This window comes from Salarias fasciatus, chromosome 11, assembly GCF_902148845.1.
Source record: "Salarias fasciatus chromosome 11, fSalaFa1.1, whole genome shotgun sequence".
Lineage (NCBI taxonomy): Eukaryota > Metazoa > Chordata > Actinopteri > Blenniiformes > Blenniidae > Salarias > Salarias fasciatus.
In genome coordinates, this window is record NC_043755.1 from 1,257,705 (window position 1) to 1,279,582 (window position 21,878).

Below are 21,878 nucleotides of genomic sequence, written 5' to 3' on the forward strand. Positions count from 1 at the left end.
CAACATTATACAGCTTTCTGATGCGCCTCTTCTGGACGCAAGAGGTGAATATACTGCCATCTGCTGTAATTTAACCTGCAAGCAAGGGTGCTCAGTCCGTCATGAATGTTTGTGAGATGTCTTTGATTCTCAGTTTTAGTCTGTATCCTATGCTCTGTGTCAGATCTAACATTTTGACTGACAAGCAAGTATTAAAATAACTCAACCTATGTTGACAAAGATGACTATTTCTACTTCAGTGGTGTCATGTTAACTTTGGGGCACATCTTCTATGTCAGTTTACTTGTAACAATTGTTCTGCTTCCTGAGTCTTTATGCCTCATAAGAATATTGATCATTTTTCGTACATGATGGTTCATCAAGTCTCTTACTCATACACGGACCTGAGATGAAAGGAGCAAAATACATTTGACTGGAGACAGTCTGTTGGGTAATTTTTATGAATTTATGAATGAACAGTCGCTGTACAGCCATCATCAGCAGTCGACGTTCTTTCCCCTCCAACACTGCGTCACTGTAGAGACTACGTTTCCCATGAGTCTCTGCGCCTCCCCGGCACTTTCCGTTCAGTTCTGCGTCACTGTAAAGACTCAGTTTCCCGTGAGCCTCTGCGCCCCCCCTCCCATCTCGCGCCTTCCCTCTTGTCTCTCCGCGAGCTGCTAGCCGTCGGTGTGTGTTGTTGTCGAAGCGATGATGGCGGCAGCGGGATGCGGATCAGCAACCGCGGCTGCCGTAGGAGGCCAAGGTGGAACCGCTACGGCCAGAGGTCGTTTCCCCGGTCGGCCTTGGTCGTCACGCAGTCGTTTGCGCTCCGAGAAGCGGTGGCAACTCGGACGCTCAGGCTTAGAAGCTGATGATGTGACTAACGGTGGGCCGAGGCCCGCAAACCTGGTCCTGTCGTTAAACGAAGACCAGTCTCACTTACGCTTGCTCGGAATAGAGGCGAGCCACAAGATCCTCGGCCAGGCTGGATACAGCTCTAGTGGGAGTGAAGAGGTGAGGTCCCAAACCGACCCAGGAGTTAGTATCTTTATTTCATTTTCTCATATTTTGTGTTGTCGTCAGTGTGCCAGAGTGAGTGCTGTTCACAGCGGTGTGACTGTTTAGTGCCATGGAGAAATGTCAACATCCCGAGCCTGTTAGGCTAATTTCACAGGCTAACTGCTGTTAGCACAGTTCCCATTACATGTAATGAAGAGTTAAAATGCACTTCCAGCTGGAAAGCTTTCCAAGTTATACTAGCAGTGTTCTTATAGTTGCTCATGGGAGACAGTTAAATAATAACTGGTTAAAACATGTGCATTAAAACAACCGAGGAAGGGAATGAGTTTGTGATCGTTGTTTCTTCCATGGGCCGCTCTTCTCTGCATCGGGCCACAGTAGCAGCTAGCTAGCTCGTAGCGAACACAAAGAAGGGTTCACGGCTGAGCACAGCGGCTAGCAGCTGGCTAGCAGCTAACTCTGTTTTCATACATGAGACTTATCTGCTTTGCTCTTGTAACCTTATAACCACTCATCATGCGCGATGCTAGAGTCCACTTCAACTCAAATAACTGTAGAGTAAACCCGTAGATAATGGCGCTTTCAGTGTAGCTTGTGTAGCTTTTCTGCAGAACAGGAATGCTAGCTGGTTGCTAATGCGACCACACACGATATGTTTAAATGGTGGTGCAGAAGAAAAGTGCCAAAGCCAGCTGCACCACAGATAGAGCTGTACAAACTGATTCAGGACACCCGAACAAGTGTGTAAGTGTTTATTTGCTATATGCATGTGTTAGAAAGCCGTACAGTACTCAAGGATGCCATAGATTTCCCTGCAGTTTGTGTCACGCTGGTACAAGCGTCCGACCTCATTGCTCCAAAGACATTCATTCATTCGAAACTTGGGGATGCTTGACGTGATTCAGGTAGATGCGTGTTTATGTGTGTGTGTTTTTTTGTGTGTACTCATTGAGGGTTTTTTATTTTTGTAACAGAGGTGTTATTACTGCAAGCTTTATTAACGTGCTATGCATTGCCACTAAGAAGAAAAGTTTGCAGAAAGCTCTGTCACAAATCTAACAAGTCTTCTGTAAATCAGTCCTGTATTTGTTACTTGAACAGAATACATGTTAACATTGTTGTTACTGTTTTTCTGGTGGGTTTACAGCTATCAGAAAAGTGGCGTTAAGACATTTCATGTACTAATACCTGCTTTTATTTTTCAAGGGAGATGACTTCCAAGGATTTGAGTCTGAGAGAAAAGGTCCTAAAGGGCCTACAGGGGCACAACAAAATTCTTCCAAAGGTAAGAAAAATGTTTATTTCTCTGTCATATAATGTATTTGAGCTGAAGTTTAGATAGCTTCATCTCACACCCAGATTAAAGGGACTCTAGCTTTGCAGTGTTTGATTATTTCTTTGGTTTGTTTTTTTAAGGCAATGCTGTCAACACAAAATCTAAGCGACAGAGTGAGAAGCCACCAGTTAAGATGGCAGCAGTGCGACCAGCTCCCGCAACAGATGCCAAGTCTCTGGAGGAGACGCGTGGAATATCTCTCGATGCAAAGCCTGTAAAGGAGTGCAGAAAAGGCCCGAAAGGAAAGAACACTACAGAGCGACAGTCCACTAAGGGCCGGGCTTCCGCTGCAGCACCGAGGATTACCATAAAGTTGGTGGCTAAAAAGAAAATCAAAACTGTAAAAGAGCCTCAAAAGAAGTCTGTGAAAAAGTTAAAGATAAAAGGGATTCAGGATCAGCCGAAAGCAAAGGACATTCAGGGTGATCAGATTGTGCGCGCCAATATTAAACTAAAAACGGAGCCACGTGAGGATAAACAAGACACAGAGGATAAGGGAGGGGGCACCGTACCGACGAGGAGACGCGGGAGATCTGCTGTAAAGACAGCAGAGACTAAATGCCAGACTAACGCCAAAGTTGTGGGTGATGACCAAAAATCAAAGGGGAAAGAGTCTACTGATCAGCAGGACACTGTCAAGGAGAGTGCGACGGAGGAGCCAAAAGTCAATGCGAAGAAACCGAGACGTAAGGAAACTGCGGCGAAACTGGGAAAAGCCTCTGAAAATAATAAACTGGTAACTCGCCGGAGCAACAGAGTTACGAACCCACTCTCCAAAAGCGTCTCAGAAAGTGCCACTGAAGCAGAAAGTAAGAGCGGGGCTGTTCAGGTGGAGTCCAAGCCAGAAGTTTCACAAGCAGTGAAGGCCAAACCATCAGCAGGGAGTAACAAACGAAGGCAAAGCAAGAGGCTGAATAAATCTATTACACAAAAAACCCAAGGTCTGTCATCCACAGAGACTGAGGGTTTATCCAAACAACCCAGTGACAGTTCGCCTCTGAAAAATGAGGAAAGGGTTCCAAGTTTAAAGTTGTTCAAGATTAGAAATCCTAAATATGAAGCACAGGCGAGTGGGAAGAATTCAACCCGGAAGAAAAAACGGCGAAAATTCATCTGGACTTTAACATTGGTGAAAGGAGTAAATCGGCGCCCGAGTGTGGAGAAGAAGAGCAAGGAAAAGCCTGCGAGTCCCGTGGATCCGTCTCCTGTTTGTGACACGAGTGATGTGAAAACATCGAAGGGAGCGGATGTAAAACCAAAACCCGATAACGCGGCCCCACCGGAGGAGGAGAGCTCGGCCACTCAGGAGAAGGATCCCCAAAACAAGGCTAAAGTGTCACTGGAAGAGAAGGCCGCACCCCCGCTGGAAGCTGAAGTGGAGCCGATAACTGAAGCTTCCCCACAAGAAACTGCTAAAGCAGATTGTGGGAAAGTCGTTCCCCCTCTTCAGATTAAAAAGGTCTCGTCTCCCGGCAAGCATAAAAGCTCAAAGCCGTCCTTTTTGATCCAGCAAGTCAGCCCGGTGGCGGAGAAGAAAGAAGAAGTGCCGAAAGTCCCCAGTGAAGTGAATGAGGAAAAGCCCTCATGCCCGGAGGCTGAGCTCACACCCAGGAGACTGAGGAGGAGGACGGCGAGCCTCGATTCACCGCAAACAAAGTGTGCCGCTCAAAAGCCACCCGCCACTCCCAAACGGAGGCTTCGAACGAGTCCCCAGGATGAAGACCCTCCTCCACAGGTGCAGGTTGAAGATTCTTCTCAGGTCCCAACTGAAGATTCCAGCTCACACGTTCTTCCCGAAAACTCTTGTCATGCCGAAGAGGCGTCACCGGCGACCGCTGTGAACTCCTCCGACCTTCCTGACAAGGATACCTCAGAGGTAGCTGATGTTGTGCCCCCGCAGCTTCCAGAAGAAGACGCGCCACCGGTGGAGACTAAGGTGGAAACACAAACGAAAGAGGCCAAACCAGTGCCTGTGCCTTCCAAACTGCGAAAATTGAAAAATAAGCTTGGGAAAAAGAAGTCCGCTCAAAAAAAGAAGGCGGTCGCTGTTCCTGAAACTGCTGTCAGCACAGAAATCGCTCCAGCTGACGTTCCTGACACGGAGACTCCTGTGAAGGAGGATACCCAGCCCGTCGTATCAGAGGTGTGTCAGCCTGAAACAAAAGATAGCACTCCACCAGAGCCCGAGCAGGACGCCGTGTCAGTGGAAGAGGAGCAGATACAGCCGCCAGTGAAGGAGGAAACTGAAATCCAGCTGATCGACAGTCAGCTACCTGTAGTGGTGGAAAGTGAGACAAGTGTTCCAAAACCATCGAAGAAAAGGCTCAAAAAAGTGAAAAAGAGGCGTAAAAATTTAATTGGGCAGCGTCAGAAACACAGGCATCGGAGCCGGGATGGGAAGTTTGCGCCGCTGCGATTGTCTGAAAGTCAGGAAAGCCTTGAGGGAGATGTCGACATTTCCACCCCAGTGCCAGCTCCTGCAGCGATTCCAGGCACCAAACTTGTGGGAATACAAAAAAAGTACAAGAAGAAACATTCGGAGGCAAATCGGTCCAAAATGATTTCCAAACTGCTGAGAATGGGAGGGGAAGAAGACAGCTTGAAGCAGGAGGAAACTGACGCTTTAGATGACGGTGGACAGGCAGATGTTGTAGATGCTCAGCCCGGCAAGTCGAAGTTTGTGAAGAACATCAAGCACTTCATCATGCCCGTCGTCAGCGCCAGATCCTCACGAGTGATCAAAACCCCGCAGAGGTTCATGGACGATGCTGGAATGTCTGTGTTGCCCCGCAGACACTCTCCAAAGAAGGGTTTACAACTGGGTTTGCAAATACGCCCGGCAAAGAGGCGAGACGATGGGATGGACAGAGCGATCTCGCCCATCCTGCCCATCGACGATGAGGACATACTGAGCGAGGCTCAGCTGGACGTGGACCTGTTTTCAGCTCAGGACCTGGACGACAGCCTTGACATAGCCGAGAGCCTGTTTTCTGAGAGGAAGAGTAGCAAAAATGAAAAGAAGAAATCCCTCCTGAAGAACTCTACTTTCAGGTGGCATCTGCCAGAGGAGTCTAGCGATGAAGTGTATACACTGGACAAAACTCCAGAGAATAAATGCGGAAATTTATTCTTATCCACACCAGCTGATAAGCCCATAGAAACGTCTAGCGACCTGGACGTTAGGAAAAAGAAAAATAGCGCTATGTTCAGTAAGCAAGCAGCTCACCTCAAGATTTACCAGCGGTTAAAGAAACCACACATGGGGCTTCCGAAAAGCAGAAACCCAACAGAGCTGGAGAGTGCGAGCAAACCTTTCCAGCCTCCGGTCGATCTGGCAGAAGGCCTCGACGACGAAGCCATGAGCATCAGCCTGAGGCAGCGCGATACGAGCACGGAGCAGGACAAGTCCAAGCTCAAGATAGAAGACCTCGACAGTCCTGGAGTGGTGAGGAAAGTTTCTGTGTGCGTTCGCTCGACGAACTCCAAGTCGCCTCCTGTTCAGCCCGTTGAGAAGGAGGAGTTAGCAGGGAAAGACACCGCCAAGCTTCACTCAGGTAAAAACTAAGAATGAAATAATGTTAAACATTGCATGCAGCTGTTCAAGCACCGTCACGGAACTGATTGGAAGTTGTTTCTCACTTTGGATCCACAGGGGAGTTGCAGCCACTAAAGAGCTTCGGCAAAGGTGAAGGAGATCGTCTGGCGTCTGTGGAGAAGGGAGTGTCGCAGAGAGGGCGTCTCAGTGGGGCAAATAAAAGGATGATTAATCTCCTCAGGAAAGCCAAGGTCCAGCTTTTTAAAATTGACCAGCAGAAGCAGCTTAAATCATCTGGGGTAAGGTCACCGTGACTGCAAGCAGCCTTGTAAAATTTAATTGTCCTTTATTAACTTAAGAGCTGCAACGTGGAACTCGTTAATGAGAAAAACATCAAGTGATTTGAACGTTGGCAGAATGCATCCAGAAGCCCGTGTTGAGGTTCCCTCTTTCCTCTCTGAATGTGTAGTTGTTATCCGGCCCAGCTGGAGCCAGGTCTCAAGATGTGACCTCCAAGAGGCAGAGAAGGAAGCAGAGGATACAGCGCGGCTCTGATGTCCCTGTCAAGACAGAACCACCTCAAACACAAGTAAGGCTGCAAACTGAAAGGGCCTTGACGATAATGAGCTCCCTTATAATTTTGTTGTTGTCTTCTCTGGTTTTAGCAAATCTTTTCCTTAAGTCACTGATAAATGAACAATGTGCCACCTGATCATATCTTCCTCACGATTCGTCTCCTCACATGTTTGTTTTTTCTTTCTTTCTTTCCCTTCAGCCACAGCTCATCTCTCCACTGTGCCAGGAGTTTCGTCGAGCAGGAGGTCCACGGATCAAGCATGTGTGCCGCGCTGCGTCTGTCGTTCTGGGGCAGCCTCGAGCCCTGGTACCAGACGACATCCCGAGACTGAGCGCTCTGCCGCTGCATGAAAGATCCGGCATTTCCCCCTCAGCCGTCGCTAAAGGTACTCTCACTTTTTTTTTTTTTTTTCTAAATGCTTTTCGAATGTTTCTTGCAAATTGACTGTCAAATGATGGCAAACTCTTTCAAGCAGCTGAAGTTTGCATGTTTTTTTCAGCATGTCCTCTTTGTTCGTTTTATTGTGGGGGGGAATTGGTGCATAATACAGTAATACAGAATGTGTTTGACTGACAATATTTGCCTGGTTTTTAATAGCTGGCAAGAGGCTCGAGTCGGCTCGTCAAGACACGAAACAAATTTAATGTTGGAGTTGTAGTAACGCTTGCGAGTAATTGTTTGTCTTTGTGAAAAAATTGATATTTTCATCTCGTATACTCTGAGTTACAACACAGTAATACTGCAAAGTTTAAATTTAAAGTTTATTGTGGCAACTATTTTACCTGTCTATGAAATTGGCCTCTATATGACCTTGAACTAAATTGAGTTGAGTTCTTACTTTGTTTTTCTTTTTCTTTTTGCAGATGTTGGGTCTCCATCAGAGTCAGACAGTCCCAGTCTGTCTGATCCAAAGGTCACTAAGGTCAAGAAGCCATCAAACTTCTTAAAACGGAAAGGACTCGGCCCGTTTGGGTACCGGTCCCGGAGGTGTGGCGTGTGTGACGGCTGCAACCACGAGGAGGACTGCGGCAGGTGCATAAACTGCCTCGACAAACCCAAGTTTGGCGGTCCCAATACCAAGCGGCAGTGTTGTGTGTAAGTGGATTTAATTGTGTTTTCCGTGGAGCTCGTTGCAGCTTCCAGAAATAATTATTCTGTCGTCTTCCAGGTACAAGAGGTGTGATCAGATCGAACTGAGGAAAGCTCGCAGATTGAGTGGAAGGACAACACACAAAGGTACTTTCTTAAACCGGGGAGGAACCTTGTCGCTCTGATAATTTAATTACTTTGAAGTCATCAGCAGCAATGGCGCCTGTGTTTTCTGTCTTTTTTTAACTCAGGCTCCTCGAAGCGGCGGCGGTCGTCCCTGAGCGGGGGTCATTCCAGTAACGATGAAGGGATGGACGGTACCGCCGACTCACCCTCCGGTCTCCAGGGCGACGACAACAGCCCGTCGGTCAGGAAGCAGCCGAAGCGCGTGGTGAAGCCCCGTGTCTATTTCGACCTGGTGGATTACGACTCAGATTTGGAAGATAAAGCTCTGCCCAGCTCGGCGTCACCAGCGAGAAGAAGGGGTGCTGGATCTCGTTTCAGTCAGGGTGAAGTCACGCTCACGCATTGTGTGGTACATGAGGCTTGTAATCAGATGTTCGTCACTTAACACATCTTTTTTTCATGTGTGCTTTGCAGACTTTGTGTCTCTGGATGGGTTCTTAGGTGATATTTCAGATGAAGAAGTTCGGCATCGGAAGTCCAGCTCTCATCGTGTACCAACGGTTCGACGCAAACCTGACAAGGTTTGTAGAAGTTTTGCCTTGCATCGATCACAGTAATTGGGCGCGACCTCACCTGAAAAATTCCTTGTATTCCTTGAGCAAACAGGATGTTTCCATGTGAACACATAGTCGAAACAAATTGAAATTGAACACATCAGCAGTCATCATTGCAGCGTGTTCTTTCCTCACATTTCCGTGACTGTTGTCCCTCAGGGTCTCCCGTCTCAGAGTCCTTTGGAGCAGACCCCTCCCAGTGTCCTGGCCGCCCTGGCTCACGGGTTTGAGCAGCGAGAAGTAGAGTCCTCCAAACCGACGCATAAGATCAGGGTTGATTTCAAAGTAAGCGCTCCTTTTTTTTTGTTGTCTTGTGTCCTTCTCATGTTGTGGCATAAGTAGCGCGAGGCTGCTGGGTTTGCTGAGCACATTTCAGCAACAAGGCAAATGAAAGTGCTTGAAATTATCTCATGAACAGTTTCCATCGTATTTCTGAATATTTGATCTTGAGTGAATGTTTTCAGTAATGAATTCAGCTACACCTTTTAACTCAACTGTACCGATGTTACAGTTGATTTTGCTTCACATTTCAAATGTCAAAGTCCCCTTATTGTTCCATTATAACTGTACTGACAACATGATAACCATCTGTGATTGTTTTATATGTACTTTACAGCTGTCGTCGCTTAACTGATAACTCCTATTGTGAGTCTTCTCACTCCTTGTTTCAATTTTCAGGAGGACTGCACTTTAGAGAACGTGTGGAATATGGGCGGGTTAAGCATATTGACCTCTGCGCCACTTATGCCTCCCTACGTCTGCTTCCTGTGTGCCAGTAAAGGACAACATGAGGTACGAGTTCACCAAGTTGAAGTAACTTTCATTATAATGTTTTTTGGGTTTTTTTCCCCCCTAATTGAAACAAGTGGTTTCTCTCCACAGATGCTTTACTGCCAAGTGTGCTGTGAACCCTTCCACCAGTTTTGCCTTGAACCAGCCGAGCGCCCCTCCGAGGAGAATAAAGAGAACTGGTGCTGCAGACGCTGCAAGTTCTGCCGCGTGTGCGGCAGGAAAAACAAGCTGTCAAAGGTACAAACGGCTCAATGTCCGTCCTTTCTGTTGATGAGGGTCAGCACGTGGTCATTATCTTCTTCTTCTTTTTTTTTTTAATCTCTCTTTTCTCAGCCTTTGTTGGAGTGTGAACGTTGCCAGAACTGTTATCACGTTTCCTGTTTGGGACCCAACTATCCGAAACAAAACAAGAAAAGAAAAGCCTGGGTATGTGTCTCTGGAAGTAATTTTTTTTTCCCTTTTCTGCCACAAATGTCATCGCAAAAGTTTATAATACTGTTATTGTGTCGATTGCTAGGTTTGCATGACCTGTATCAGGTGTAAAAGTTGCAACGTTACTCCGGGGAAAACTTGGGACACTGAATGGAATCACGACAAAGGACTCTGTCCAGACTGCTCGAAACTCTATGAACAGGGTGAGTGAAGAATACCTGCATCTCTGTCTCATTATTTCCTGAACAATCGGTGTCGATTCTAATGTCGGAAATGCATTTCTGTCCCCAGGTAACTACTGTCCAATCTGCTTCAAGTGCTATGAGGACAATGACTATGACAGTCAAATGATGCAGTGTGGCACCTGTAACCACTGGGTTCATGCAAAGTGCGAGGATTTAACAGGTACTTTTAATTCTTTAGTTTATCAAAAAGATTCAGCTCTGTTACACAAAGTTCTGCTCATCTGCTTGGCATGCATGTGCATGACTGCTTCACTCACCTGATGTGTAAGATCTGGTTGAAGATGCATTTCACACTCTTGTTGTCTGTGAACTTGTTTCAGATGAGCTGTATGAGATTCTGTCCAGCCTGCCAGAGAGCGTGGTGTACTCGTGTCGGCCGTGCAGCGTGACGCAGCCAAGTGCCTGGAGAGAACTGCTCTACATTGAGCTCAGGGCGGGGGTGGAGAAAGTGCTCGCCTGCCTGCTTTCGTCGACCCTCACCCAGCACCTGGTAACCTGCTCACAGGTGTGTGGTCAAGAAAAGTGCTCAGGATGTCTACAGCATATTGTTCACTGTGTGCATGTGTGTGTTGTTTCATTACAAAAGCCAACAGCACCCCCTAGTGGCTCATCTAAACTACATGGTTTTGAGCGTTTCTGCTGTTTCCCTGTGACATAAATTCCAAAACATTGCTGTGAAACTACACTGAAACAAACATGTCTTACTTGAAATGTAAGTGAGGCGTAACATTGGAGTCAAATATTAATTAGACCACGTGAAATCTGCTGCAGTGTGAGAAGTCGATCGACCCCGACAGTGGAAGGGAGGGACAGCCGGCCTGTGACCTCCGAGCTGTCGGCAAGAAGTTTGACAAAGGACTGTACACGACATTGGTAAGTACATTCCTTTTTATTTGATATCCATTGGCAAGAAGTTTCATCTTTGACAAGATCCAAAAACAAGCAGGAAACACTTTATGGAGACTTTTTGCCACTGTACACATGCAAGTCCCACTCATCATCTGACCTCCATCTATGCACATTTACAGCTCATTCTGAGGCTACACTGTATTGTATTTTGCACATTTCAGTTTTTAGCTTCAATTTAAAATCTTGTTGCGCTCTTTTTCGTGCTTGGTTTTATTGTGTTTTGTGTGATATAGTCTGTCTCTGTTCTCCGTTTTCTTTTATTTTGGGTGGCATGTCTGTATAGCAGGAGGAAAGGCGAGATGGTGATTCCATTGTGTTTTTTTGAATTGACAGTAAAGCTCACTTTGAGTTTAATTTAGTGGTGTTTCAGAATCAGTAACTTCTCTTTAGCATGTTCATAGTTTACATTGTGACTCAACAAAGTGAGCAGGGAAGCAGTTCCAGCTAAAAATGATACATTGAAACAAATCTGTTGAACCCACAGATCAAGTTTTGAAGTCTTTTTCTGATCTTTCAAAATGTTTTTCTTGAATAGAAAATGTTCCATGAAGATGTGGTTCAGGTGGTGCGAAAGCGGCTCGAGCAAGAGGAGAATCTTCCAGAAGAGCGTCGGCCCACCGCTCTGGCACGCTCCTACTACTTGAAGGTATGAGAGCTTCTTTACTGGAAATCCTCTGAACTGTCAGCCTGTTCTTCGTTTTTCCATGAGTGGGAGTGTGGAAATGTGTAAAAGTGAAACTATTCTGCTTTTGGAACTTTGAATTTTCACTTCTCCTCTGTTTAGCTCCTCGAGGAAGTATTCAACTGGTTTAACAGCCAGGACCCGAAGGTGTGGAACCCTTGTACCAAAGACTTGCCTTTGTGAGTAATCGTCAATATTGTTTTTTCATTTGCTTATGTACGAAATGGGCTTCATGTTGAGATTGTAGTCATTTTCCGTGGTAAATGTTTCATCACGTACACGTGTGACCATATGTTTAATGGACACCCAGTTATCACATGACTTCCAGTTTACATTTGAGTAGAAAACAGCCTTGTTGAAATATTTATTTTTATTTATTAATTTATTTTCTAGGGGTATGCTGTCCCAAGCAGTTAATCCTCCAACCACAGAGCATGTTTATGCTCAGTGGCAGGAGAGAGAGGAGTTTTCCTCCAGGCCGCCACTGAGACTCCTGCAGGAGGACAACGGGCAGAGCTTGGATATAAAAGAAGAAGAGGCTTTTTCTCCGATGTCGGGGGAACTCATGAGCCACAACCACTTCAAAACCAACCGGGCTTTCAGACTCAAGTCCAAAGGTAGTGCTGTCCAGGAACAATGTTTAGATTGTAATAGTGGCAGTTTCTGATATTTTCTCTAAAGTTTTTTTTTTTTTCTTTTAAGCATTTCCTTTTATATGTTCATCAGGGAAAAGAGGCCGCCTTTCAAAAGCTGATCTCGACACCGGATGGTCTAAAGATGATGAGAGACAGTGCTCGTTGTGCCAAAAATACGGAGACCTCAAGCCGAACGTGAGTGATCCATTAAACGCTTTTTTTTTTTTTTTTTTTTTTTTGCAAACATTTAAACTTTGCTTGTTGACCGAATCTTTGTTTTCCACAGGAGGCTGGACGGCTGCTGTACTTGGGCCAGAACGAATGGGCACATGTCAACTGCTGTCTTTGGTCTGCCGAGGTGTTTGAAGAAGACAATGGATCCCTGCTCCACGTGCACAGCGCCGTCACAAGGGGCCGCTTGATGGTAAGCTGTTAGTCAGCGTGATCAATATGTCTCAAGTAAAGGAAAATGTGAACTTAATTACTTTTGAACATAAGCGCACTCCACCGATCAATATTTGAATTTTACAAAAAAAAAATTAACGCAAACAAGTGTGTATTGATCGCAGCGTCTGCTCTCCGTGAACTTTGAATGTCGTTTCTGTTTCGTTCACCCAGCGATGTGAACGCTGCAACCAGACAGGCGCCACGGTGGGCTGCTGTCTCACGTCGTGCCAGAGCAACTACCACTTCATGTGCGCCCGCTCCCGGCAGTGCGTGTTCCAGGACGACAAGAAGGTCTATTGCTACAAACACCGGCATCTCATCAGCGGCAGGGTGAGTTCTGCTCCTCCGCCTCGTTCTAACTAAAAATGTTCAAACACTTGGGAGTGTCAATCTTTTAACTTTGCTTCTTCTGATGAACAGATGATAACAGGTCAAGAGTTCGAAGTGAACCGCCGGGTCTATGTGGACTTCGAAGGCATCAGTCTCCGCAGAAAGTTCCTGACCGGAGTGGAACCGGAACTGATCAACGTCATGATCGGTAAGTTTCTTTAGCTTGATCAGTTCGTTCTGCCTGTACTCTTAATTAGTCGTGTGAGCTTTGGGAGAAACTCACGATTGGCAATGTCACAACACAGGCTCGCTGCAGATTGAGAAGCTGGGTGTGTTGACGGAACTATCGGCGAGCAAAGGGAAATTGTTTCCAGTGGGATTTGAGTAAGTAGCGTTTTGCTCTTTGAACGCATAAATCTTCCCAGCAAGATGAAACTAAAGCCACCTTTCTCTTTGCTCCACTTTCAAAGGTGTTCTCGTTGGTACTGGAGTACTGCCAACCCGCTGCGCCGGTGCAAATACACGTGCACAGTCCGGGAGGTTCGTCCTGTCATCCCAGAGAAGCCTGTTGAGGAGATGCCGGACCAAGGAGACAATCACACCATCGCTCACAGCCCGTGTCCCCTCCCTGGTATGTGTTCAACAACTGGAAAAACTGTGTTGGAGCTGTTTTCTCTAAATGCATAGAACGCATTAAGACATGTTCCATTTTCTAAACATTTTGTATAAATCCTCAGAATCTGAAGCTGCAGAACCCGATGTGACAGAATCTCATCACCCAGGTGAGGAACCCTTCGCCTCAGGTCCTGCTTCCAAACTGGATCACGGTGCGAGGCCAAAGATTCCCAGCTATCCTCAACCTCGGAGACCAGCTGGAGGACTGTCCCGACCTCTTCCATCCCCCGGTAAAACATCTCACTTTATTTAGCAAAGAATGATTTACAGCGTTAATAATCTAAAAGTGATCAGAACCATAAGCCGACAAGTTAAAATATGTCTCTCTCTCTCTCTCTCTTAAAGGAGTTGTGCCAGTGAAACCCCACCACATTCTTACTGTCAGCGATCTGGAGGAGACACGAAGAGTTCGTCGTCACAGCCCACATTCGCAGCCAGCAGGCCTTCGCAGTCGTATGTCGCCCCCTCCCCTCGGCCCTCTACCCGGACCGATCACTCTCCGAGCTGGGAAGTCGTCCCATCCGACCTCCCTGCTGTTTCCCCTCGGTGCTGCAGAGAACCTCGTCGGTTCTCCACCTGCCCGTTCAGTGGGAGGCAGAAGTGCTTCCTTAGTCCGAGGTCCCGGAAACACAACAACCCACTCGTCATTCTTTCCTCAGTCGTCCTGGCAGGATGGTGCGGCCAATTTCCCCCCAGCGAGTCTGTCTTTCTCCTCGTCCATACAGCATTTACCCAGAAATCGACTCTCGTTTGAGCTGAACCAGTCCGACTCAGTCGAGGTGCCACACAACTTCTTAGCTTCGCCAGAGCCTGAAGATGTCTCTCCAGCCAACGGTGCATCGCCCCAAGAGGACATAGACCAGCTGAAGAACGCGGATGAGTTTTCCTACAATTCGTTCCACAAGGAATCCAACATGAGCCTCGGCCAAGAGATGCGCACGGAGCTTGAGATTGAAGAAACGCTCCTGAATGAAGGAGTGGCGATGAACTGTGGGGGCCAGATCGTGGTGGAAGGCGACGACCAGGAAGAATTTTGGGAAAGAGCCCAAGAGGTACACAAGAAGAAGAGCATTGTTCCCAGTCTGCCACGGTCCGCAGCCTCAGTCAGGGACGACTTGGGCAATTCATCCTCTGATGACGATATGGAGCACTATTTTGACTTTTCTCGGACAATAGTCAGCTGCCCCAGCTCAAAAGATCGCTCGAAGTCTCCCCCCTCTCCGACCTCCCGGCCTCTGGCTCAGCTGGACGGAGTGGACGATGGCACAGAGAGCGATGCAAGCGTAGCTCCCAATGATGATGCTCAGAAAGTCGTCGGTACCAGTCAAACTCGGATGCAAGCAAAAAACATCAGCAATAAAAACATCCCAGATTTGGAAACGACAAAGTCTGCAGAGGCGTCAGCCGATGAGAAGAAAACCGCTTCTTCATTCGTCCCCATTCCAGAGGCCGACATCACTTCTCAAGATCCACTGAAGTCCTGTGTTACTCTCAAAGTATCCGACACTTTTGTTCCTCCTGTCATTGAAACTCCCCCCAACTCACTCTCAAAGGTGGCCGAGACGTCCTGTTCAGAGGAGACGTTACAAGTTTCCAGTGTCGGCTTGCCCACAGAGACACCCCTTGTTCTCCAGAGATGCGACGGTAATCCAGACCTCACAGAACTGGTGCCTGTGCTACAAGACGCAACTCTCGAGTCCCAGCAGTCCGAAGCTTGTAAAGCCTTGAACTCTGAGCCCGGCAGCAGCCACATCGTATCTTCTCTCGAGGGGTCGACCGTGGTGATGAACCACCTGACGTCGATGGAGCCCTCGCTGGCAGATTCTGCAGATCACAGCCAGGGCACCCTGCTCGGCCTCATTCAGCCCTCCGCCATCATCTCTCCAGACGTGCAAAACCCTTCCCAAGGCCTGGTCGACTCCCTGCAGATGTACTCTTGTTTCAGTCAGCCTCCTCTAACAAGCATCACGCTTCAGCCTGTGACCGCCGCACAAGAGCCGGCCACCTTCGCGTCCATGGAGCCTCTGTCTACTAAGCTGACGACGCTCACGCCCGTCGCTGATGTGTCACAGACGCTGCTCAGCGTCGCTCCCCACAGCGATCCAGGCTTGTCGGTCACCCTGGGCACGTGTGCCAGTGTCTCTGTTCCTGTGTACTCCACGCAAACACAGCCTCTGGGCTCCACAGGCGTCACCATTGTTTCTTCCTCTGCTTCAATATCCTCTCTCTCTGGACTGTCGACGCACTGCTCCGCCGCTCTGGCGCCGGTGCAGACCACCTCGGCGCCCGTGCTCCTGAACGGCTACAGCTCCTCGTGCGTGCAGAAGGAGGCCACGTCCGGACACACGCTCTCCATTAACTTCTCCACTCCCCGGCCGGCGATGGAAACCCAGCAGCCGGTGTTGCCCCAGGCGCTCCCCGGCCACGCCATCCTCACCGTGAAGGAGGTGGGAGGTCCGAACGTCGACCCCACGCCGCACGTCCTCCTGGTGAACCGCCTCGGGCAGATCTTTGTGAAAAACCCGGAGAGCAACACGTTCCAGCTGCCCACGACCAACTCTCCCTCCTACAACTGCGTCACGCAGATCGCCAGCCTTTTGCAAAGCAACGCCCTGTCGGCCACGCTGGCGGCGGCGGGCAACATGACCGCCCCTCAGCCGGCGTCCGGCGTGACCACGGCGCTCCCGTCGGCCCTCTCACCAGCAGTCCAGAACCCCGTCACCGTCACACAGCTGCTCACGCACACCAACAACGGCGCCGTCGCACCAGCAAATGTGAAGAAGTCGAGGAAAAACGCGAAAGCATCGAAAGACGAGAGCGCGCCGGGGATGAGAAAACCAAAGAAGAAGAAGGAGTCCGGTGCATCCAAAAAATCCAAGTCATCCAAGACAACAGGGCACCACGCTGTGGCAGCCGAGAATCATCCAAAGACTCCGACTGAAAGTGCCCAAGCAATCATCAATCAGGCAATGGCAAGTAACTACATCCCCAAGTGGGGCGGGCTGCGGACGATGAGCCCGTCCTCGCTGGTTCTTCCGCCCGACCTGCTCCTGGAACCGGAGTCTTCAGTTTCGCCTCCATCGCCCACCACGCCGCCGGCCCCCACGCCCCGCCCCCGAACACACGTCCGCATGAAGAGAGTGTCGTCGCTCTCCGACCGCATCGTCACCAAGAAGTCCAAAGTGGACTTCCTGCAGCCGGAGCCCGTCCCCGAGGAGGAGGAGCGGCGCAAGCCGGCCTTTCCCAGCGCTTCCAGCCGGGCGTCCGGAGTCCGCATCAAGACCCCCACGGTGAAGGAAGTTCTCAATCTGGACGAGCTGAAGGACGACGAGCACATCAGTGACTCCGACAGCTCAGGGTAAGCAGAGCTGAAGGGCCACATGTCAGCCCCTGGGCCTTATGTCCAGGTCTGAATGATAGCGCTGTCTACTTTTTGATTTTTAAAATATGTGTGTGTCCTTTTTCAGCAGATCAGAACCTTGGAATTACATGATTCAGGGTGAACAGGGCAAACAGCAGCCGAGTGAACCAGTGGGACACAGCAGCCTGATTGACTGGAGGAAGTACTGTGGTAGGTGGTTGTTACTTACCTTTAAAAAGAAAGGGAAAAACAATATATGTATATATATGCATTGAGGAATTACAGACCCTTTAAATTATCTTTTTTTTTTTTTTTTTTTTCCTCTTCCATCCAGGCGCTGTTCCTACTTCTGAGGATGAGCAAACGCCATCTGATGAGGACGAGGAAACGTCATCGAACAGAGACCAGCCACACTTGCGATTTGAGATCAGCAGTGATGATGGTTTCAGTGTGGAGGCAGAAAGTCTTGAGGGTAAAGAAAATTCATTACGTGGAACAAAATAAGTGAAAAGCTTGAGAAACGAGGATTTTCTTTGGTTGTTATTAGTTTAATTGTTTAAATTAGTTGAGACTAAATCTTAAATCTCCTTTCAGTGGCCTGGAAAGCGGTGATCGACGGGGTTCAGGAGGCGCGAGCCATCGCACGCTTGAGGCCTCTGACTTTCCAGAAGGTCACCGGCGCCCGGATGCTGGGCCTGGTCCACGACGCAGTCATGTTCCTGCTGGAACAGCTGGAAGGAGCTCACCGCTGTCAGCGTCACTCCTTCCGTTTCTTCAAGCAGTTCAGCCAGGAGGACGATCTGCCCGTCAACCCCAGCGGCTGCGCCCGCTCCGAGCTTTACCTTCGGTATGTTGAAGAACTCCTGACGTCTCTGATGAATCACAATTGACAACAATCTTCTGAGTAAGGTGTTATTTCCTTTTTTTTTTTTTTTAAACAGGAAGTCTACATTTGATATCTTCAACTTCCTGGCGTCTCAGCACCGGCAGCTTCCCGACATCGGGCCTTACGACGACGAGGAAGATGAGGTTCTGTTGAAATCCACAAGGTCAGTCTTCACTCATTTTTCTTTACAGCAAAACCTTTATCAGTTTCTAAATTGCCTCCCGTTGTTAGCAAATTAGCATTAGCCTCAAACCTGTTCGTCACTTTAAACCAAAACACGATACTTTTTATTTTGGACATTTCACTGTTTTCACCAGAAAGACTCATTTAGGATCTGTTTATGCCACACTGTTGCATTTTGGGTATCCGTTCAAGCGACGACGGTGCTTGGAGCCAGTGAGAATGTAACTTTTTGAAAACACTGCTCCTGCGCCTGCACACCACTGCCACAGTAAAGAGTTCTTCTGTACTGTACACATGATTTCTTTAGTTTCTTAACAAATCTTTGAATATTGTCTCACTGAACAGTGTTCAGTCTCTCTTTGACGACTTACTTTTTGCCCTCGTTCACTCAGGCGAGCTACCAGTCTGGAGTTGCCCATGGCGATGCGCTTCAGACATCTGGAACGAACTTCCAAGGAGGCCGTCGGAGTTTACAGGTCAGACACATGTGGCTCCAATCTGCCTTGACGGTGTAACTACAGTTACTAATGTCTAACAGCTTTCAGTAAACAAGAGTGGTGTTGTTTCGAGTCTTAATAGAAAACAAGAACGAATCATTACTTCCCGCTGGTGCACAAACCAAAAAGACTCTGCGTTCACATGCTACGCAGATGAGCGGCAAGATTTAGTCACTGAAAAGCTGCAGCCGTCCACTGAAAGTTCAAAAGTGCTGAAAACAATTCCTTCCACTGTTTCATAAAGGTTACTACTGGTTTGCCTTCACTTCAGTGGTAATTAAATTTGGCTTGTACTTCTGTTTCATTTCCTGTTTTACATGGAAATCTTTTAAACCTTTAGTTTCAGCTTGTCTGCATTAATTCAAGATCTTTCGGAAAATCTTAACACATTAGAATGCTGTTAAAAAGCTGCATCGTTTTCCACTTATTTCCACACTTTAAAGCTTTCAAACTGAATATTTAGGCTTGAGAATAAAAGCCAAAACTTTTTGAAGGATTTCAATTTGGTGTGAATTCATTCTGTTCATTCAAACTGTTTGAATTCATTTCGAGAAAAAATGCAATTTTAAATTCAGATTTTTAAGATAAAAAGATGAAGTTCATTCGATGCATTTGTCCTTCAAACCTTTAAATAGGAGAACAGATGAAAGAAATGTCTGTGCAGCCTGATGTTGTGATCCTAAGTTGTGTGAGCTGACTGATGGTTTGCCCTCCTGCTGCAGGTCTGCGATCCACGGCCGCGGTCTCTTCTGCAAGAGGAACATCGAGGCCGGGGAGATGGTCATCGAGTACGCCGGCATCGTCATCCGATCGGTGCTCACCGACAAAAGAGAGAAGTACTACGATGGCAAGGTCAGTTCGACGCTCCGCTCTTTAAGCTCCGCCCACGCGACAAAATCTTGGAAAATGCCCTGAACTTATTCCTGTGGCCGTGCTTCCTGCAGGGCATCGGCTGCTACATGTTCCGCATCGACGACTTCGACGTGGTGGACGCCACCATGCACGGCAACGCGGCGCGCTTCATCAACCACTCCTGCGAGCCCAACTGCTACTCGCGCGTCATCAACGTGGAGGCGCGCAAGCACATCGTCATCTTCGCCCTGAGGAAGATCTACCGGGGGGAGGAGCTCACCTACGACTACAAGTTCCCCATCGAGGACGCCAGCAACAAACTGAGCTGCAACTGCGGGGCGCGGCGATGCCGGCGCTTCCTCAACTGAGAGGAGAGTCCTGTTTACGAGTAAGCCTTAAATTAAGGTGGCACTGGATCGGCGTGGAGGCGGCAGCAAGGGGGAGAAGCCACTATGACTCTGGTTGGAGGCGAATCTGAACATTCTGTGGTCACGCCGTACATCTGCAGACGTTCGGCACCACCGCATATTTTAGGAGGTGGTTTTGGTGGGTTTCTTTTTTTTTTTTGATCACAGGACTTTGAACTCAGTGGAAGTCCAGGATCCACGCAGACGATGACGCCAACAGAATCTTTTCTGAGACACACATCAAGCCTTATCTGTTTAAATCATTGCTGAAAAGTAAACCTTGAGAGATTCCTTCTTCTATTTTGTTTGTTTTCTGGGGGTTATGTTTGTCTTCAGTACACTTGTAATTATGATCGCTCCATCCCTTAGTGACTGGGAGTCTGTGCAGTGGTGAAGTCCGTTCTTGAGCCATACTTTCACCCCGACCTTTTCTGGTTTTTATCTTTAATTCAACACTTTTTGTTGTTTTTATTTTCTATGAGTCCTTTTTTTTTCTCTCTCTCTAACAAAATCACCATGGTGCTAAAGCTTTGAAAGCTTTGTCTTCATTTGAGTCGGACGTTTCGCAAATCAGGAATTATTTCGCTGTTGATTCACCCTGCTGAGATCACATATCCTACATTTCTGCACTCGAGCGGTACTCCGACGCCACCCGTGGGAAAACGCCCTCTGCGATGTCGCAGGCCTGCTAGTTTTTGCCGACTTCTTGAATTGATGCTTTCAGTTTGGTCCTCATAAGACAGAAACTTGTCTTCAAGACATGTTTGATTTCTTGATGTAGCAAAACACTACCCAAGCCAAAAGTGAAGATTTGTGGTGAATATCAGTTTTGTTTTTTTGTTTTGTTTTTTTTTTTAACTCTCAAGGCAGATGCTCATAAATCTATTGCAATAAGACTTTTCTGCCCTACGTTTGCACACAGAAAACCTAAAAATTGTGTCCTTCTCGGTGAAACCTGCTACTGAGTGTGTTCATTCAGCCCCGTAGTGAACATCACAGACTCTCTCGACGTTGTGTAAACCCGTCGGCCTGAAAACGGCGCCGACAACAAGCTTTCAGCTCCTTTAAAAAAGAAAAAAAGAAAAAACTTTAATGTTGTAAGTTGGTGTTCAGTGACGTCTTCAGTGAGGCTTCTAGAAATCACACTGTTCAAATTCATATTTATTGTTCTTTTGATTTCTGTTTTTAAATGGTAAAAAGGTTGTGCTGTGTAAAATCGGTGGCGCTCTGGTGTTATTAGACCCCCATTTGCAACTTTTGTTTACAACTCGTGTCCTTTTGTTTCAATAATTTACTTGAATTTTTGTTCGGGGCAGTGGTGTCATGCGTTCAAAGCCTTTAAGACAGAAATTGTTCTAAAGCAGGTGTTTGTCTGTTTTGGTTTTTTTAAAAGAAGCGTTCATATTTAGTTCTGATTGGACTAGATTACTGTTTTAGAATCAGCCACAGGAGCTCAGTGACACTGTTTGCCTACTCGTGCCCTTGATTGTGCTTTTTTTCTCTCCTTCTTTATTTCCCATCTCCCCCTCCTTTGTGCACCGCCGAGTTTTTCTTCGGACTTAAAGCAGATTTACTTTTTTGTCTTTATCTTAATCCCCTTTTCCCCTTTTTTGCATGTCCAATCACTGGGATGGAGCCCAGATAACTCGTGTCAATCACCGAGCTGACAACAAGAGCAGAGTCACTCCCAACTCCTTGCAAGGATTCTACCTCAGCTGTTCAGACAGATGTTTGGGAATACTGATGCAAAAAGAGAGGATGATGATTTGAGAATACATTGGTTTTAATATCCTGACGTGTGGGCGCATGTGTGCGTGCGTGCGTGCGTGTGTGTGTGTGCATATTTGTGTGCTTGTCACTGTGTGTGTTTGTGTGTGCGCAATGAAGGATGCAAAGCACTAGTCAAAAACTGAAGTTATCATGACCATCTCTCCCAGAATCTGTTAAAAAGACTGTATGTTATATATACACATATATATATATAAATATAAATATATATATAAATATAAAGTAGGGTTATTTTAAAGTGTAAAAGACATTAAAATGGCAAAATATGTGCTCTTTAAATTTACGTCTTTGTTACCATGTATAAATAAACCTGAGTTTGTAAATATTTGTATACATATTTCTAAACCTGTTTAATTTTTCTATGCACTTTTTTTATTTATAATGTTATTTGCTTAATAAAGATGTTAAGATGTTTGAGCAACGCTTGTTTCGTTGGAGAATCCGAGAGCAGAAATGACTCACGTGAAGCAATATAAGC

General features: G+C 47.2%; 1 protein-coding gene across 4 annotated transcripts; it reads left to right on the forward strand.

The window, feature by feature from the left end:
* Nucleotides 1-665: 665 nt before the first annotated feature.
* On the forward strand, nucleotides 666-21,817 carry kmt2bb (lysine (K)-specific methyltransferase 2Bb). 4 transcript variants are annotated; one of them, XM_030102156.1, is made up of 36 exons: nucleotides 666-1,020; nucleotides 2,209-2,287; nucleotides 2,419-5,892; nucleotides 5,991-6,172; nucleotides 6,343-6,462; nucleotides 6,649-6,835; nucleotides 7,314-7,545; nucleotides 7,619-7,686; nucleotides 7,791-8,048; nucleotides 8,140-8,246; nucleotides 8,439-8,564; nucleotides 8,958-9,071; nucleotides 9,162-9,308; nucleotides 9,405-9,497; nucleotides 9,589-9,706; nucleotides 9,795-9,908; nucleotides 10,069-10,253; nucleotides 10,520-10,621; nucleotides 11,193-11,303; nucleotides 11,442-11,518; nucleotides 11,733-11,956; nucleotides 12,066-12,169; nucleotides 12,261-12,398; nucleotides 12,593-12,751; nucleotides 12,842-12,959; nucleotides 13,057-13,135; nucleotides 13,222-13,382; nucleotides 13,489-13,656; nucleotides 13,772-16,784; nucleotides 16,894-16,997; nucleotides 17,122-17,259; nucleotides 17,382-17,634; nucleotides 17,729-17,836; nucleotides 18,249-18,332; nucleotides 19,076-19,205; nucleotides 19,298-21,817. In XM_030102156.1, exons 1-36 carry the CDS (start codon nucleotides 691-693, stop codon nucleotides 19,571-19,573), a joined length of 11,481 nt encoding a protein of 3,826 aa, XP_029958016.1. In that variant the 5' UTR covers nucleotides 666-690; the 3' UTR covers nucleotides 19,574-21,817. The 4 variants fall into 4 exon arrangements, with proteins under 4 accessions (XP_029958016.1, XP_029958017.1, XP_029958019.1 ...); XM_030102157.1 differs by having other exon boundaries at nucleotides 16,897-16,997; XM_030102159.1 differs by having other exon boundaries at nucleotides 13,534-13,656.
* The last annotated feature ends 61 nt before the right edge of the window (nucleotides 21,818-21,878 follow it).